The following is a 19,369-nucleotide window of genomic DNA, read 5'->3' as shown; positions in this document are numbered from 1 at the left end:
TTTTATGTTTTGTGTCATCATTGGTTGCTGTATTGATTTGTTAAACGATTGCCGGTCGAATACCGTGTATATATACAGTGGCAAGACGGCTCTCCTGAGTGTACTAGGTAAGTGGTCCAACAGCTCCGAGTTTGGGGGCGCACAGGCGCACCACCAGTGGCCCCACTCTCCCGCTACCATGTCCGCCGAAACCTACCGATTATTCCTTACACAGGCAAAACGGCAGTCTATGTAAACAAGGCAGATCGCCGTTCTCTCAGTGGGAGAAGACGTGGATCCTGTGTTCCTGATAAGCAGGGGCATGGATCCGTGCCTTCTCCTAGGAAAAGCTCCTCCCCCCACAATTAGTAAACGCCCCCTAGTCACACATTTATAGCGGAGTTCCACCCAATCCAAAATAAAGAACACGGGGACATGACCTCAGAACTAACTGGAGGAAAGTTCAAAACAAATCTTAGAAAGTATTATTGTGTGTATTGTATAGTATTATTATTATTCAATTATTTATTATTATATTATATTTATTGTATTATAATATATAATTATATTATTATTATTATTATTATATAATTGTATAATAATTATACGATAAAATAATAATTATTATATAATTATAATTACTATATCATTATAGTATAATATAGTATTATTTACTGAAAGGGTAGTTGATGATTGGAATAAACTACCACTATCCACTTGCCTTCTGGGGTCATTGTGTTATTTTTTTGCACACGTAAAATCTGCATCCCCCCCCCCCCCCCCCCCACACACAAAGAAAAAAAGAAAAGTATATATTTCTGAAAGCAGAGACCCCGGAGAATAAAATGGTGGTAGTTGAAGTTTTTATTATGTTGCACGATATTTGCGCACTTATTTATCAAACGCATATTTTCAGGAAAAAAAAATACATTCAAGTAAAGTAATTCTAGTATAAACAAACACGATATTTTTTATAGCCAACTTTTGGTAAAATAAAAAAGATGGGGGTTGTGTTGAATAAATAGGTCCCAAAAATAGTTTGTTTCAATTATTTTATTAAATTTTTATACATGCATTTCTTCTACTGGCAAGATTGCTAGTTCACATACATTGCAATGCATGTTTAAGCCAGACAACTGCATCAAAGTAATCCCTCTCTGGGGACACTACAATGGAGGGGGGGGAGTTGGGGGGTAATTTGAAGGGGGCCGAGGACACTGCTTTAGAGGTTAAGCTGTCCCTCGGGGATATCCAATATCTCCCAAGGCAGCCAGTGTGGGGGATGGGTTTGGGGGTGATGTGAAGAGGGCAGAGAACACTGCTTTGGGGGAGGCACATGACACAACAGTAGGGGGACAATGTGTCCTCTTAGACTCCACCCCTAAGATCAGTGTCTTCTGAGGGATACAGGAAACTACTGTGGGGGGTAAATTATGTGAAGAGGATAGAGGACACTACAGTGGGGGGGACACTGCTATTGGGTGGAGAGAAAACAACAGTGGGGTGACAATATGATCTCTGCCCCCCCAAGATCAGGGGGGTGATGCAAAGAGGCAAACACTGCTTTAAGGGGGAAGGGACAGTGCTATTGGGGGGGGCAGTGGGGGGGGGATGTGTACTCTGCCTCCAAGATCCTGAAAGGAGAGGGGGGTAATTTGAAGGGGACAATCTAAGGTTCCTAACTCATATACATTTTATAGTAGGGACAATTTTGACCGATTAACCTACCAGCATGTCTTTGGAGTGTGGGAGGAAACCGGAGTACCCGGAGGAAACCCACGCAGGCACAGGGAGAACATGCAAACTCCAGGCAGTTAGTGTCGTGGTTGGGATTCGAACCAGCAACCCTTTTTACTGCTAGGCGAGAGTGCTACCCACTACACCACTGTGCCGCCCATATGCAGGGGAGGGAGTCTCTTACCCTCCCCAGTCATTAAATCAGGTTAAAGAGGAAGTAAACCCTGATGGGTTTACTTCCTCTTTGATTCCCTGCAAAGGTAAACCATAATGGACTACTGTGCATCGCATCGCATAGTAGTCCATTATGTGTCACTTACCTGACAGAGGAGCCAGCGAAGTCACCGCTGTCCCCTATAGTCCAGAGCATCCATCTTCTCGGTGGGTCTCGCTGCTCCGCCGCTGTCATTCGGCGAAGCCACGATGATGTCACTCCCGCGCATGGGAGCTGCCGCTGTCTATGGCGATATTTCTTGGACCTACAGGTAAGCCTTAATCTAGGCTTGCCTGTAGGTCAAAGTGGTTTGTAAGGGTTTACAACCACTTTAAGCTGTCCATCAGGGACATCCTGTATCTCCCGAGGGTGGGTGGGCAGAGCTGGGGGTGTGGCTGCCTCCTCCACTCCTCCCACAGACTCCTTCACTCGGGCTGATCTCACAGCTGAAGGAGAAAGAGGAGAGGACACAGCAGCCCCGGGTGTCTTCATCTCCAGGCATGTTGTAAATGACTGAAAACTGTCATTACATAGAGCCCTAACCTGCCCTATACCACCCCAACCTGCCCTACACCATCCCAACCCACCCTGCCCTATACCATCCCAACCCACCCCAACCTGACCTATACCATCCCAACCCACCCCAACCTGACCTATACCATCCCAACCTGCCCTATACCATCCCAACCCACCCCAATCTGACCTATACCATTCTAACCTACCCTATACCACCCCAACCTGCCCTATACCATCCCACCCCAACCTGCCCTATACCATTCTAACCTACCCTATACCACCCCAACCTGCCCTATACCACCCCAACCTGAGCTGGGGGTGTGGCTGCCTCCTCCTTCACTCTGGCTCATCCCGTAGGTGAAGAAGGAGAAAGAGGCGAGGACACATGTATCTCCAGGCATGCTGTAAGTTATTGCACACTGTAGATATAGAATCCCAACCTGCCCTATACCACCCCAACCTGCCCTATACCACCCCAACCTGTCTCATACCTCCCCAACCTGCCCTATACCACCCCAACGAGCCTACCTCCCTAACCTGCCCTATACCACCCTCAACCTGCCCTATACCACCCTCAACCTTTACCTCCCGTAAGATAAATTCCTCTTCAAGTCCATCCTTTTCCATGTCTGACTTTCCCATTTCGTCATACCTCTCATTGTCTAGGAATATTGTGGTGTATATACTTCTAAACCAATCCCTCTGCAGCTTTTCTTGTTCCTCCTCCCTCTTTTCATCCCGGAATATTAATACCTCTTCTAGTCCAGCCGATTCCCCTTCCAATGCCGCCGTTTCCGGTTCTTCCTCTTCAAATAGAGGTTGTTCAGTTACCACCGATTCCAATTCCAATGCCGCTGTTTCCGGTTCTTCCTCTAGAGGCGGTTCAATTACCACCGATTCCAAATTCCACTCCAAATCTGAGGCGCACATCAATGGACATTCTATTGGATGTTCATTCCATTTCACGTCATTTCCTTTCTTGCATAACCTCTTCAGTTTCCTACAGAAGCTCCCATGACTGTAAAGACAAAAAAAAAGGGTTAGAAATGACAAAAGCAGCTTTTACAAACTAACAGAAATTAGCAGCATTAAGGCTAGGTTCACATTGCTGCGATGCGGAAACGCCGCGAATCCGCGGCGTTTTCCCGCATCGCACACCTCCCGCCGGCAGTTCACACTGCCCTATGCGGACGGCTGGGGGTGTCAATGTTATGTTAATGACACCCCCAGATCCGTCGGCATATCGCAGTGCGATCTGCCGACTCGCACAGGAATCGGATCGCATGGTGTGAACCCCCATGCGATCCGATTCTGTTGCGGACCCAAAAAAGGGTCCCGTGCGAGTTTGCTGCGGGAGCGCTGCGAATTCAGCCATACTATCTGTATGGCTGAACTCGCAGCGCTACGGAGATCGGATGTGATTTGCTGTGCGAATCACATCCGGTTCTCCCCCCGCAGCGGTGTGAACCCAGCCTAAAGGCTAACTCTACCTATAACCGATACCTCGGTATTAAAAAAAAAAGCACCCATTGTTTGCTTTAACCAATGGCTTCTTAGACACAGCAATGGGCAGACTTCCCTATAATAACTTAGGAATCTGCCCTCTCTGGAGTGTAACCAATGTGTCACTTTCTGACACCAATGATGGGGCACTATTCCATCCACTGACACCAATGACGGGGTACTATACCTCCCACTGACACTAATGATGGGGCACTATTCCTCCCACTGATACCAATAACGGGGCACTATTCCTCCCACTGATACCAATAACGGGGCACTATTCCACCCACTGATACTAATTATGGGGCACTATTAGATCCACTGGCACCAATGATGGGGCACTATTTCATCCAATGGCACCAATGACTGGGCAATATTTCATCCATTGACACCAATGATGGGACATAATTTACGGACACTGACACCGGGGGGGTGTTTCTACTCCCACTGTTCACAGTCTCGCCACCCCAAAGCCTAATGCCGCGTACAAACGATTGAATTGTCCGGCGGACCACAGTACGCCAGACAATTCGATCGTGTGTGGGCTCCAGCGGACTTTTTCATCGGACTTAGAAAGTAGTTTTAACTCAAAATTTGTCCGCCGGACTTGGCTTTCAGAGGACAATCCGTTCGGCGGTGTGCTAGTCCGGCGGACTAAGAATGACGCATGCTCTGAAGCAAGTACGAGAAGGAAGCTATTGGCTACTGGCTATTGAACTTCCTTTTTCTAGTCCCGTCGTACGCGCTGTACGTCATCGCCTTAGAAATCGCCGGACTTTTGGAGTGTCCGTGTGTGGCCAAGTCCGTTCGTTATAAAGTCCGGCGGATTGTTTGCCGGACCAAGTCCGCCGGATAATTTGATCGTGTGTGTACGCGGCATAAAGGACAGTAAATTGGCCCTTTGTTGAGAAAGTTTGGAGACCCCCTGCACTAAAAACCTAAATTTCTTAACTCTGCCGTCACCGGTGAGGTGAAACGCCATCATTTAGTGTTGTACCGGCTATGACGTCCCCAAGAACCGGGAAGACTTCATTGGATCTCTCACCAGCGGTAAGAAGTCGGAGAAAGAAAAAGTCACATTTGCGTTTCCCACCCAACCACGTAAACCTGAGATACCAATTTTGGGTCTACCTCAACTGCACATTGCTGTGAATTAGTTCTGGCATAGACTTTGTTACATTAAACTACTACGATATCTGCAGAAATTGGACAGCATAATGAAAAAAAAAATGATTTAATTGCACACCAGGAACCTTTTTCTTACTGTTACCCGCAGCCTCAAAAAGCCTCCGCCTCTGTCCCACAGACATTCTAAGCCCTTGTACACACGGTCGGACATTCCGACGGAACACGGACCGTGTTGTCAGATAATCCGACCGTGTGTGGGCTCCATCGGACTGTTTCCGTCGGAATATCCGACCGACAAAGTATTAGAACTGGGCTATAAAATTTTCCCACAACATGATCCGATCGTACTTTATCCGATCGTTTGTAGAGAATTCCGATCGGACAAAGTGCCACGCATGCTCAGATCAAATTACGAGACCAAAGCTATTGGCTACTAGCCTGAACGTAGTCCCGTCCTAACGAAAATTACGTCATCACGTTATGTACAATCGGATTTTCCGACAACTTTGTCCGACCGTGTGTATGCAACACCAGTTTCGGACAAAATCCGACGGATTTCGTTGTCGGAATGTCTGACCCGTGTGTACAAGGGCTTAAAAAGAACTTATTACAAGCAAAACAGAACTATTGAAGGTGTGTAAAAGATAACTCTGTGCTCAGAGAAGAGCTTTTGCTGCTAAAATCTGGGGACTGAACACAGAGGGTAAGCTGCCAGTAAAGTAGAGAACGAGGCCTCTGCTTTGTTTGTTGATAAAATGGTATAAAAAAGTATAAAAACAACTTACTAGAAACAGCATCCTGCTACCAAGGCCACCACTATCAGAAAGAGGACGATTCCGGAAGTGATGAGCACAAAGAGATGTTCCCTCAGAATCGAGATATAATTCCTCCTCTGGGGTTTCAACTTCTGTTTTCCGGTGTCATATTGGCTGGTCTCCATTGGTGGAGCTGTTTTAGGAAACGGCGTTGTTGGTTGGGTTTCTGGTACTGATGGGGAAGGCCCCGGTGATTCCTCCTCCACAGTTGCCGTAGGTTCTTCTTCATTGGCAAAGGCACTCAAATGGGGATCAAACTTAAGTGTTATCTTTTCATGTCGGCCGGACTTTGTTGGCATTGCTGGTTCAGAAAATGCCACTGAGGGTTGGTTTTGCGTTGTTGTTTGGAAGGACCCCAGTGATTCCTTGTCCTCAGGGAACGCAGGGCCTTTGTCCTCAGGCAATGTCTGTTCATCCCCAGGCAATGTCTCCTTTTCATCCGCATTAACTTCCTGGTTTTCATGTGAAGTCCCAGCTTGATCATCAGATGAAGTCACTGCCTGGTCTTCATAAGCAGGTACTGCCTGGTCTTCATATGCAGGTACTGCCTGGTCTGCATATGCAGGCACTGCCTGGTCTTCATATGCAGGGTCTTCATACGCAGGCACTGCCCGGCCGTCATATGCAGGCATTGCCCGGCCGTCATATGCAGGCATTGCCCGGCCGTCATATGCAGGCATTGCCTGGTCTTCATATGCAGGGTCTTCATACGCAGGCACTACCCGGCCGTCATATGCAGGCACTGCCCGGCCTTCATACGCAGGCACTGCCCGGCCTTCATACGCAGGCACTGCCCGGCCTTCATATGCAGGCATTGCCCGGCCGTCATATGCAGGCATTGCCTGGTCTTCATACGCAGGCACTGCCCGGCCTTCATACGCAGGCACTGCCCGGCCGTCATATGCAGGCACTGCCCGGCCGTCATATGCAGGCATTGCCCGGTCTTGATATGCAGGCACTGCTGGTTTTTCATCCACAGGCAATACCTGTTCTTCATCCCTGGTCTGGATGGGAGAAGTGCCTGGACGGGGAAACAGAGAGAGAAATTGTCGTTAATAGTGAAACATTTCCAAAGTTATAATATATAACATCACAGGCAGTAAAAAAGAAAAAAATATTTAAAAAAAACACCTTTTTGTGGACCTTAGGTGGATCTCACATTTCTGGGTTTAGATTAACGCTTTCGCTGCCAGGGCTGTTTTTGCTTTTTTATTTTATTTAATTTAATTTAAATTTAATTCAATAAATAATAATAATAAATTTAATTTTGGGCCTAAAAATGTAAGTGCCCCCATTAGAGCACCCATTAAGGTGGCGGGAGCATAGGAGCATGTTACATGTTACACCCTAAATATGCATGTAACATGTAACATATTCCTAAAGGTGAACCTATCCTTTAACTTGGAACTAAACCCTCCGCTCCTTTACAGCCAAGGAAGCTGCCATCTAAGCCCTCTGTTTGAGCTGCAGTTGCCATGGAGCTGCACATGCCATCCGTTATGGCTCCACCTTGCCTGATGGATTGACAGTTTGGTTCAGAGCACAAGCAAATGTAGCAGTTAGCTTTCCCAGCATGCCTTGTACAGTATGTAGCTGTATTGGGAAGGCCTTCAATTTTTTGGGTTTAGTTCCACTTGAAGGCTAAAACTCATACATACACGGCTGATATCCGTATTGCTGGTATTTGAGTCCCTTTGCAATGCACTGGAAATACAGCACTGCCGGTAGGAATACTGTCAGCCAATCAGTGACTCTGATTAATAGTTAAAGAACCCCCCCCCCCCCCCCGGTAGGCTCAATTCCCAAAGCTTTAGCATAAGAAAGAATGATTTTTTTTAACTGTAGCCAATTTAGTGTCATTTATAAATCACATAAAACCCCATTTACAAAGCCTACACATCAGGACAAAGGAGGCTCATGTTCAGAAAAGTGGCAGTTATTTTCACCTAAGTCTCATGAGATTTAAAAAAACAAAAACAAATGGTCAAATGGCTAAAAATAGCATCACTCATCCACACATCCAAGCAAAACCGCCAATTTATATGTTTATCAAAAAAAAAAAAAAGAGAAATGAATATATGAACTTACCTGTCCCCAGGTGCAAAATGCACAGAAAAATTAGCAGTTTTAATAAAAATCTCATTTTCAATCTTTATCACAAAAGATAATGAATTGCAATTAAATAAAGTCTCCTGGATCACAAATATAATAAATGTAACTCAGAAAATTTGCTAAAATATCAGAGAAGTTCGCAGAGCAAGTCTAACGGGTGTTGCCACTACGATCAACAGTCACTGAATGAGGATGGCTGGCTGTTGACCTGAATAAATACCTGCAGGCTCACTATGAGGTCACAGGGCTGCTCACTGCACTGATTGGCTGACAGCATTACCATGGCAACTAACGCTCACTATGATGTCATGGGGCTGCTCACTGCACTGATTGGCTGACAGCATTGCCATGGCAACCAATGCATGTCCAGTGCATTAGGCTCAAATAGCAATCTGTGATGACAGTTATAATCTAGCCTTGAAGCTGCAACTCCCCTATATTTATCATAAGGATAAAAAAAGCTTTTTTTTAGCCATCTGACTGCCATTTTTAAAGCGGTATTAGACCCAAAATAAACATTTCTTATATTGCAGCTTACCAATTCTTGGATGTGATGGCTGCATTTGTTTTATTTTTTAGGTTTTTCCTTCTTTTTTTTTTTTAAATCTGGTAATCCAGCCAGCACATCTGTTTTAATTAAAATAATATATGATATGATAAATGTGTTTATTGTTTTTATTATGTTTTTTAGTTTCATAGCACAAACTCTCCAGCTGAATGTATCAGTTTACATGGATAAGACAAAGCAGTTAACACCGGCTGGGGGGATTACAATGATCCCTTTTCTATGTAAATCTTTTATCCCAGAAGAAAAAAAAATGAAAAAAAATGTTTGCTGCAACTGATTTTTTAATTATCAGCTGGCGTTTGGCTTTAATTTGTTAGTGTATTTAAATCCACTAGTCTAGTGTACATATACAGTCCACTATACATATATATATATGTGCGTGTAATCACATGTGTGATCCCTTTTAAATGGATGAAGTGCAGCCCCAGCGCAGAGATGTGTGTGGTGTGAAGTCCTGGGGTCCCCACACGTGTGTTTGTGTGTGTCGGGGTCCCCACGTGTGCGCGCCTGATGGATTGACAGTTTGGGTGAGAGCACAAGCAAATGCGGCAGTTAGCTTTCCCAGCATGCCTTGTACAGTATGTAGCTGTATTGGGAAGGCCTTCAATTTTTTGGGTTTAGTTCCACTTGAAGGCTAAAACTCATACATACACGGCTGATATCCGTATTGCTGGTATTTGAGTCCCTTTGCAATGCACTGGAAATACAGCACTGCCGGCAGGAATACTGTCAGCCAATCAGTGACTCTGGTTAATAGTTAAAGACCCCCCCCCCTCCCCCTCCCCTGTGGTAGGCTCAATTCACAAAGCTTTAGCATAAGAAAGAATGATTTTTTTAACTGTAGCCAATTAAGTGTCATTTATAAATCACATAAAACCCCATTTACAAAGCCTACACATCAGGACAAAGGAGGCTCATGTTCAGAAAAGTGGCAGTTATTTTCACCTAAGTCTCATGAGATTTAAAAAAATAAAAATAAAAAATAAAAATGGTCAAATGCCTAAAAATAGCATCACTCATCCACACATCCAAGAAAAACCGCCAATTTATATGTTTATCAAAAAAAAAAATAGAAATGAATATATGAACTTACCTGTCCCCAGGTGCAAAATGCACAGAAAAATGAGCAGTTTTATCAAAAATCTCATTTTCAATCTTTATCACAAAAGATAATGAATTGCAATTAAATAAAGTCTCCTGGATCACAAATATAATAAATGTAACTCAGAAAATTCGCTAAAATATCAGAGAAGTTCGCAGAGCAAGTCTAACGGGTGTTGCCACTACGATCAACAGTCACTGAATGAGGATGGCTGGCAGTTGACCTGAATAAATACCTGCAGGCTCACTATGATGTCACGGGGCTGCTCACTGCACTGATTGGCTGACAGCATTCCCATGGCAACCAACGCTCACTATGATTTCATGGGGCTGCTCACTGCACTGATTGGCTGACAGCATTACCATGGCAACCAATGCATGTCCAGTGCATTAGGCTCAAATATCAATCTGTGATGACAGTTATAATCTAGCCTTGAAGCTGCAACTCCCCTATATTTATCATGATAAAAAAGCTTTTTTTTAGCCATCTGACTGCCATTTTTAAAGCGGAATTAAACCCAAAATAAACATTTCTTATATTGCAGCTTACCAATTCTTGGATGTGATGGCTGCATTTGTTTTATTTTTTAGGTTTTTCCTTCTTCTTTTTTTTTTTTTTATCTGGTAATCCAACCAGCACATCTGTTTTAATTAAAATAATATGATATGATAAATGTGTTTATTGTTTTTATTATGTTTTTTAGTTTTACAGCACAAACTCTCCAGCTGAATGTATCAGTTTACATGGATAAGACAAAGAATTTAACACGCGGCTGGGGGTATTACAATGATCCCTTTTCTATTTATGTGAATCTTTTATCCCAGAAGAAAATAAAAATGTTTGCTGCAACTGATTTTTTTAAGTATCAGCTGGCATTTGGCTTTAATTTGTTAGTGTATTTAAATCCACTAGTCCAGCTAACACTCCCCCCCCCCCCCCAGACTGACAGTGCTGCTGCCCGGTGTGCCTCCTGTGCTCTCCCTTTAACCATTTGATTCTACATGGTGGTCATTAAAAAAAGTAAAAAAAATAAAATAAAAAATACTCTGTAACACTGTGCAATGCTCTGCAATAAATGTTAACAGAAACAAAGAATTTTATTTATTTATTTTTTCTGAATTTTGTCTTTTTTGATTTATAGTGCAAAAAATAAAAAACCCAGCGGTGATTAAATAGCACCAAAAGAAAGCTTTATTTGTGTGAAAAAAAAGGACAAACATTTCATGTGGGGACACATTTGGCTACCTGCCAGACTGCGCATGCGCGACGCCGCCATATGCGTTCCAACACTGAGGCGATCGGCGCCTGCTCAGAATTTTGTGCCCACACCCCTGAGTCCAGGCTCCAGCCCCACCATCCGGATTATAATTATGCCGAGCGAAGTGCGGCAAGGGGCCCTGTGTTGGATCGCATATGGCGGCGGCGCACATGCGCATTCCAGTGGGTAGCCAAATGTAATGGGTAGCGGAATGTGATGGGTAGCGGAATATGATAGGTAGCGGAATGTGACGTGACACCGGCAGAGCAGATCAGGAATTCATCTCTCCACTGTGAGAATCACATCCCAGCATTGAGATCCAGCCAGCCGGGATTTACATACAGACTGCCACAACCAAGATGGCGGCCGCTCACTAGCCCACCCGCCTCACACCCACGACCTGACTCCTCTCCAGCGGTCCTGTAGACCAGAGCGGGGATAGTTATATCCTACGGGGGGATCACATTGCCGGTACAGCGACCTGTTCGCCGGCGGTTTCCATAAGTAGATTGCCACAACCAAGATGGCGGCGGGACGTCCTGTGTGAATGCCGGATGTCATGTGACATGAGATCTCGCGAGAGCGGCCGGCCGGACGCAGAGAGGAGCAGCCTGGAGGTGCAGGGTGAGCCGGGAAGTGGCCGGTATATAAGAGGGTGAGGGGTGTGTGTTCTCCCCCAGAGGGAAGAGTCCTGGAGACCCCCTGAGTGGTGTCTTGGTGGGGGCCGCCATAGTGTTCTATGGCTCTGTGATCAGCAATCCTCCCTGTGCAGCACCGGGTCTCAGGTTCTCCTCCCAGGAGGGACATCTGCATGGAGTCTGCATGTCCCCCCTGTGTGTGCGGCTCCTCACAGTCCGGTCATCAGCGTGACCTGTGTAATGACACACACATTATATATATATATATAATGACATGTGTGATCCCTTCTAAATGGATGAAGTGCAGCCCCAGCGCAGAGATGTGTGTGGTGTGAACACACAATGCACGCAGACCGTGTCCGATCTGTGATCTCCGGAATTGGGAAGATCGGCGGCGTCTGTGTGCATGTGTCCTGGGGTCCCCACATGTGTGTGCGCGTGTCGGTATCCCCACGTCTGTGTATGTGTGCTGGGATCCCCACGTGTGCGCACGTGTCGGGGTCCCCGTGTGTGTGCATTGTCGGGGTCCCCACGTGTGTGTGTGCCGGGGTCCCCACGTGTGTGTCCGCGCGCGCGCCGGGGTCCCCACGTGTGTGTGTGCCGGGGTCCCCACGTGTGTGTGCGCGTGTGCGCCTGGGTCCCCACGTGTGTGTGTGCGCCGGGGGTCCCCACGTGTGTGTGTGCGCGTGTGTGTGTGTGTGCCGGGATCCCCACGTGTGTGTGTGCCGGGATCCCCACGTGTGTGTGTGTGTGCGCGCGTGCCGGGGTCCCCACGTGTGGAGGGGATTAACCGCTTCAATACTGGGCACGTGACACTGTACACAACTGAGATTTTTATCACTTTTTCCCAACAAATAGATCTTTTGCTGGTATTTGATCTCCTCTCTGGTTTTTATTTTCTGCTAAACAAATAAAAAAAAAAAAAAGACTGAAAATTTTGAAAAACAAAAGTTTTTTTTTTTGTTTCTGTTACAAAACTTTGTAAATAAGTAAGTTTTCTTCTTCACTGACGGACACTGATGGGACACATAGGTGGTACTGATAGGTGGCACGGATGGATGGTACTGATGGGCATCACTGATTGGCATGCATTAGTGTTTGGCACTGATTGGCATCCCTGGTGGCCAAGGGTAGTATACCTGGTGGTCACAAGTGGTGGGTATCCCTGGTGGTCCTGGGTGGACATCCTTGGTTGGGGGGCTGCGCTGATAAACAATCAACATAGACCCCCCCCCCCAAATCAGAGGAGCAACCGATCGGCTCTTCTCTGCTCATGTCTAACAGGAAAGAGGAAAATCTGATTCACGGTTTTACCTGTACTCACCGTGATCAGATGTGATTGGACACGGCTGATCACATGGTAAAGAGTCTCCATCAGTGACAGTGTATCCATTCAGACACGGAGCTGCGGTTCGGCCCCACCCCTCTTTCTTCTCATTGGCTCACTGACATCTAGCAGCAGAGAGAGCCAGTGGCGCCATGCTGCCGTCTCTCAGCCAATGAGGAGAGAGAGTACTGGACTGCCAAGACATTCCTGCAACATCGCTGGAGAGAGATGGGGCTCAGGTAAGTATGGGGGGGGGAGGGGGCTGCACACAGAATTATTTTATCTTCATGCACAGAATGTACCTTCTGCCTTTTGCAACCCCTTAAAACCCAAAAAGCAAACATTTATTGTACTGCAGCCAATTCTTAGATGTGACGGCTGCATTCATTTTCTTTTTTAGGTTTTGCTTCTTCTGTTTTCATTTGGCGATCCTGCTAGTAATTCAGTTTTTCGAAAGTACAAGCTCCCCTGCTGATGTAGAGGGCGCTCTAATACAGGAGGTGTATTACTGGCCAGATCACCAGTTGAGAACAGAAGGGGGGGGGGTCAAAAAAGGAAAACTAATGCAGCTGCCACATCTAATGATTGGTGAGCTGCAATATATTACAGTTTTGGATTTGGGTTTATTACCGCTTTAGAGTAGAATTAAGGGGGAAAAAAACATTCTTTTTCTTTTTTTCATTTTGGATTGCATAAAGGAGGGTTATAACTCCTTGCCATTTGTGTCCCTTTGGGGAGAGTTTTCTTCAGTTCCTGTTCTAAAGCCACAACAGGAAGTGAGAGGAAATCCCACCAAAAGGAGAGAATCCCTAGTTGTCACCCCCCCCCCCCCCCCCCCTCACCCCCCCCCCCCCCCCCCCACACACACACACACACACACACACACACACACACACACACGGTTTCCACTCTATTACTGTTTTAGAGACAAGCAGAATTGCGCCCATTCTAAAAAAGGGGGGAGGGGCAGCTGTGGTGGTGACAGCAGGTGTATTGAGGTGGTGACAAGTGTAGTGGCAAGGGCAATGAGGATAGGTGAAGGCAGGGGAAGGATGGTAAGGGTAGGGGACAGTTGTAAAGATAGGGGAAGCTTGGTAAGGGTATGGTAGGGAAGTGGAGGGAGGGATGGTAAGGGTAGTGAAGAGCTGTAGGGGTAGAAAAGATTGGTAAGGATAGAAAAGAGAGGTGAAGGTAGGGGAGGAGTGGTAAGGGCAGGAAACGTTGGTAATTGAAGGGAAGAGGAGGAAGGAATGGTAAGGGCAGGGAAGAGTGGTTTATGTAAGGAAGGGGTGGTAAGGGTAGAGAAGAGAGGTTTATGTAGGGAAGTGGTGGTAAGGGCAGGGACAAGGAGGGAGGCGTGGTAAGGGTAGAGAAGAGTGGCGAAGGTGGGGTATGGGCAGAAAAGATTGGTAATTGTAGGGAAGAGGAGGTAGGAGTGGTTTATGTAAGGAAGGAGTGGTAAAGGTAGAGAAGAGGAGGGAGGAGTGGTAAGGGTAGAGAAGAGTGGTTTATGTAGGGAAGGGGTGGTAGGGCCAGGGAAGAGGAGGGAGTAGTGGTAAGGGTAGAGAAGATTGGCGAAGGAATGGTAAGGGCAGGGAAGAGTGGTTTATGTAGGGAAGGGGTGGTAAGAGCAGGGAAGAGTGACGAAGGTGGAGTAAGGGCAGAGAAGATTGGTAATTTTATGGAAGAGAAGGTAGGAATGGTAAGGGTAGAGAAGAGTGGCTTATGTAGGGAAGGGGTGGTAAGGGCAGGGAAGAGGAAGGAGGGGTGGTAAGGGTAGAGAAGAATGGTGAAGGTATGGTAAGGGCAGAGATGATTGGTAATTGTAGGAAAGAGGAGGTAGGAATGGTAAGGTCAGGGAAGAGCGGTTTATGTAGGGAAGGGGTGGTAAGGGCAGGGGGGAAGAGTGGTAAGGGTAGAGAGGAGTGGTTTATGTAGGGAAGGGGTGGTAAGGGTAGAGATGAGTGGCAATAGTGGGGTAAGGGCAGAGAAGATTGGTAATTGTAGGGAAGAGGAGGTAGGAATGGTAAGGGTAGGGAAGAGTGGTTTATGTAGGGAAGGAGTGGTAAGGGTAGAGAAGAGGAGGGAGGAATGGTAAGGGCAGGGAAGAGTGGTTTATGTAGGGAAGGGGTGGTAAGGGTAGAGAAGAGGAGGGAGGAATGGTAAGGGCAGGGAAGAGTGGTTTATGTAGGGAAGGGGTGGTAAGGGCCGGGAAGAGGAGGGAGGAGTGGTAAGGGTAGAGAAGAGTGGCGAAGGCAGGGTGGGTAAGGGCAGAGAAGATTGGTAATTGTAGGGAAGAGGAGGGAGAAGCAGTAATGGCAGGAAAGATGGGTTAAGGTAGGGGTGGAGTGGTAAGGGCAGGGAACATTGCTAGGGGCAGGGATGACCACCATTCCTGACTTCTGCATAAATACACTTCCTATTGGGTTATCCTACCAGCATGCTTCACGTGTCCTGCATGTTGTTAATGTGTCTATTGCCCTGCATTAAAGTGACCCTGTCCTCGGCTCATGCAGGACAAAGTACCAGTTTTCCTTTAATGAAGATCTCCCCCGTCAGTCATACTTGCCTTCCTTTTGCTCCCCTGCCTTTCCATTCAGTCGGGAGTAAAAGAAAAGGAATATTTCTCATATACAAGGATCTTCCAATGTTTTGTGTTGTGTTCTTCAGGTCATGGATAATGTGTTCATCCAGCACAGCATCAAGGTCCTCCAAGCCCTCAACAAGCAGAGAGAAGCCGGCCGGTACTGCGATGCCACCCTTGTCGTTGGAGATCTCCAGTTTAAAGCCCACTGGAGTATCCTTGCTTGCAGCAGCCCGTTCTTCCAGAGCCTTTATGGAGACGGCAGCTCCCCAAACATTATCCTTCATGAACGCTTCTCGGAGGTCATGGGCCTCCTCCTGGATTTCCTCTACACAGGGGAGCTGACTCTATCCCATCACAATGTGGAGAAGGTCCTCTCGGCCTCCAAGGAATTGGGTATTTTTGAAGCTGTTGAGGTCTGTGAACAGTTCCAGCCAAAGTGTTTTGAGTCCGTTGACCGGACCGAAGATTTTTTCCAACAGTCTGGAACGTTGGAGACCTTGAATGGACACCTGAAAGAGGCGGAGGAGTCGGATGGAGAGGATACTCTAAAGGGAATATCGGAGCTCAGCAACGTGCTGGCGGACAGTGAAGTCCCAGCGGAGCCGGCCAATGAACAGGACAACGGCCTTTCCCTGCTCCAAGGGACAGTGGCGATTACTCCATTTCAGGAAGTCGTCTTGAAGGACCCAGAAATTGTTGAGAGGAGGGAGTTCAAGAGGCAGAGGAGAGGGCAGAAGAACGGGCCGTGTATTGGCAGCGATGGAGACTGTATAACGGTAAGTCTGTGGAGGCTCCCGGCTCTCCAGGTCATGGTATATGTAATTGTAGTTGGCCACAAACAATTGGGCCTGTTCCGTAGCAACAATTTGAAGCTCATCCAAGCCCTTTTAGTCCCATTGAGTGTCGGGAACATTCTGCACCATTTTTAGTCATGGGGAACAGAAACCTTCACCCAACTATGGATTGGAAGTTAGATGTTCTTTGCCAAGAACAGGATGGAAGGTGTAAAAATTGTGGAACCACCTAGTTCTTGTTACCCAATTCCATCCTTGCCGTCAGGGAGGCTTCATAGGTGTTAATCTTTTGAGCCACATGGCTGAAGGTGTGAATTGTTATCAAAATGCCGGGATAGTGATGCTAAAACGGCATCTCGAAGAAGAGTGAGGTCCACATTTTGGGCAAAGAGGACAACCGGTTCTCAAGAGACATGGAAAAGGCCATCTACATTGAGGCTGGAGCAAGAGTGAGGGCCTTCAACAATATTTGTCTTTACCCCGGCATTTTGACAACAATTCACATCTTCAGCCATGTGATTTGAAGGATTAACACCTATGAAGCTTAGGTGACTTGCCCAAGAACATCTACCCTTTCCATGGTTGGATCAAGGTGTCTGTTCTATCCTTTCTAAGGGGTTCCACAACTTTCACATCCTGTTCTTGAACAATAACACATCTTTCCAAGGTGTTGGTGCTTCTTGTGTGGGTATAAGTGCCGGAGTACCTTCCTGACACTCATCAGAACTGGTTTGGATAAGTTATGAAACGTCTTCAACATTACAGTACAAGTTGAATGTAATGGACCGCTATTAGGTATAATGGTGAATTAACCATCTTCTATGTCTTTACACAACCAGTGTTGTCTTAGGAGCCAGGTAAACTATCCATCTAGAACAGGCATCCTGATTACTCTGGAGTTTTCTTTTAAAGGTAACCTGGGCTTAGAGGAAGCAGGAGGCCACCACTGCTGACCTCCGCAGTAGCGTTTTGTCCTGACTCTAATACCAGCCTAATGGGTTTAATCGCTATTCTGCCGCAAGCCTGTAGATTAGAAGGAATGAATTCACGTTGACTACACTTGCTGCCTACTTCTTTGAGGTCATTTGATTTATAAGGCAATTGAAGTCTGAGGATCAGGATGACTACCGGATTACAAGTGACAGCCTGCGTATCTATCTCGCTATGTCTTGTTTAACAACATGACGACCGGCCCATAGTAAAAATACTTAATTACTGTGTCGTTTAAATACCGGGGTCATGACAGCAGCTAGCTGCCATTGTCCCGGTATTATTTTTTTCCTATGGCTGGTTCTGCTTCAAATAAAAGTGCCCTCCCCCCACCGCTTTCCAGCCTGCCACTCGTCTCTATGCCCTCGGAGAACTGGAGCGACGTCTGACGTCATTCCCGGTTCCCGGGCCATAATAAGCAATTTTTTATTTATTTTTTGCTTTTAAAGCGGAGGTCCACCCTAAAGTGGACCTTCCGCTCATTGGAATCCCCCCCCCCCTCCGGCGCCACAATTGGTATCTGTATCTGCACCCACTTCCGGCGTAGATTCTGCAGAAGGTACGCCCCTTTCCGAAAGTCCCCCGCTGCCTGCTGGGAAACACACAGATCCCAGAGACAGCGGGGACCATCCTTATTGCGCAGCGCGACTCGCGCATGCGCAGTAGGGAACCGGGAAATGAAGCCGAAAGGCTCCACTTCCTGATTCCCATACCCAAGATGGCAGCGGCAGCACCCGAGAGACAATCGAGAGATCGGCTTCGGGTGCCGACATCGCGGGCGCGCTGGGCGGGTAAGTGTCACTATTTTAAAAGTCAGCAGCTGCAGTATTTGTAGCTGCTGGCTTTAAAAAAAAAAAAAACGGCGGACTCCCGCTTTAAAGGTAAATGAGAGATCTGGGGTCTTTTTGACCCCAGATCTCTCAATAAATAGGACCTGTCATCCTTATTTCTTTTACAAGGGATGTTTACATCCGTTATAATAAAAGATAAAGTGCTAAAAAAAGGAAAAAAAAAAGTTTAATGTGCCCCATCCCTCTGTGTTTGTGCGCAGAAGCGGACGCATGCGCAAGTCACACAAGCATAGGTAAACTGTGTTCAAACTTACACACGCGAGTAGGGCTGCAACTAAGGATTATTTTCATAATCGATTAGTTGGCCGATTATTGTTTCGATTAATCGGTTAATAACCTTTAAAAAAAAAAGTGGGTCAAATTGACGTTCATTTTAGACTACAGTGACGGGAAAATTTGGAAATACCGTATATACTCGAGTATAAGCCGAGATTTTCAGCCTCTTTTTTGAGGCTGAAAGTGCCCCCCTCGGCTTATACTCGAGTCATCGCTGTCTGCCTGCTCGATCAGCGTGTCGAGCAGACAGACAGCGGACATTCTACCCTTCAAACGCCGCGCCTCCGCCTCCGCCTTCGCCTGTGATAGGCGGAACACTGAATTTCCCAGCAGCCTGTGTTCCGCCTATCACGGACATCGTCTCATCCTCGTACTACGGACGAGGATGAGACGATGTCCGTGATAGGCGGAACACAGGCTGCTGGGAAATTCAGTGTTCCGCCTATCACAGGCGAAGGCGGAGGCGCGGCTTTTGAATTTTAGAATGGCCGCCGAGGCGCCGACGAAGAGCGGCGATCCTGGCAAGGCACGGGACGGAGGCAAGGCAAGGCACGGCACGGGACGGGACGGAGGCAAGGCACGACACGGGACGGAGGCAAGGAGGCAAGGCACGGCACGGGACGGAGGCAAGGAGGCAAGGCACGGGACGGAGGCTCGGGACACAGGCTCGGGACACAGGTAGGCTGGACACACACACACACACACACACACACACACACACACACACACACACACACACACACACATACACACACACAGGGATGGATGGATGGAGACACACACACACAGGGATGGATGGATACACACACACACAGGGATGGATGGATGGATGGAGACACACACACACAGGGATGGATGGATGGAGACACACACACACAGGGATGGATGGATGGATGGACACACACACACACAGGGATGGATGGATGGATGGACACACACACACACAGGGATGGATGGATGGATGGACACACACA

The 19,369-nt window shown here is 47.0% G+C and overlaps 1 protein-coding gene across 3 annotated transcripts in view; it reads left to right on the top strand.

Moving 5' to 3' along the window:
• The first annotated feature begins 11,376 nt into the window (after positions 1-11,376).
• LOC143934552 (uncharacterized) overlaps positions 11,377-19,369 on the top strand; it is a 34,710-nt gene continuing 26,717 nt past the window's right edge. The window contains exons 1-2 of one of the 3 annotated variants that reach the window (XM_077458265.1): positions 11,377-11,549; positions 15,568-16,260. In XM_077458265.1, the coding sequence (XP_077314391.1) occupies positions 11,487-11,549; positions 15,568-16,260 (756 nt within the window). In that variant the 5' untranslated portion in view covers positions 11,377-11,486. Of the gene's footprint in view, positions 11,588-15,567; positions 16,261-19,369 lie in introns of all 3 variants that reach the window. The other 2 variants (XM_077458266.1, XM_077458267.1) reach the window with 2 other exon arrangements.

The sequence above is a fragment of the Lithobates pipiens genome, unplaced genomic scaffold (genome assembly GCF_037356315.1).
Source record: "Lithobates pipiens isolate NorthernLeopardFrog02 unplaced genomic scaffold, aLitPip1_a1.2 Scaffold_27, whole genome shotgun sequence".
In the NCBI taxonomy this organism is placed as follows: Eukaryota; Metazoa; Chordata; class Amphibia; order Anura; family Ranidae; genus Lithobates; species Lithobates pipiens.
The sequence above is the reverse complement of the archived record's forward strand: the minus strand, read 5'-3'. Positions and strand labels throughout refer to the sequence as shown.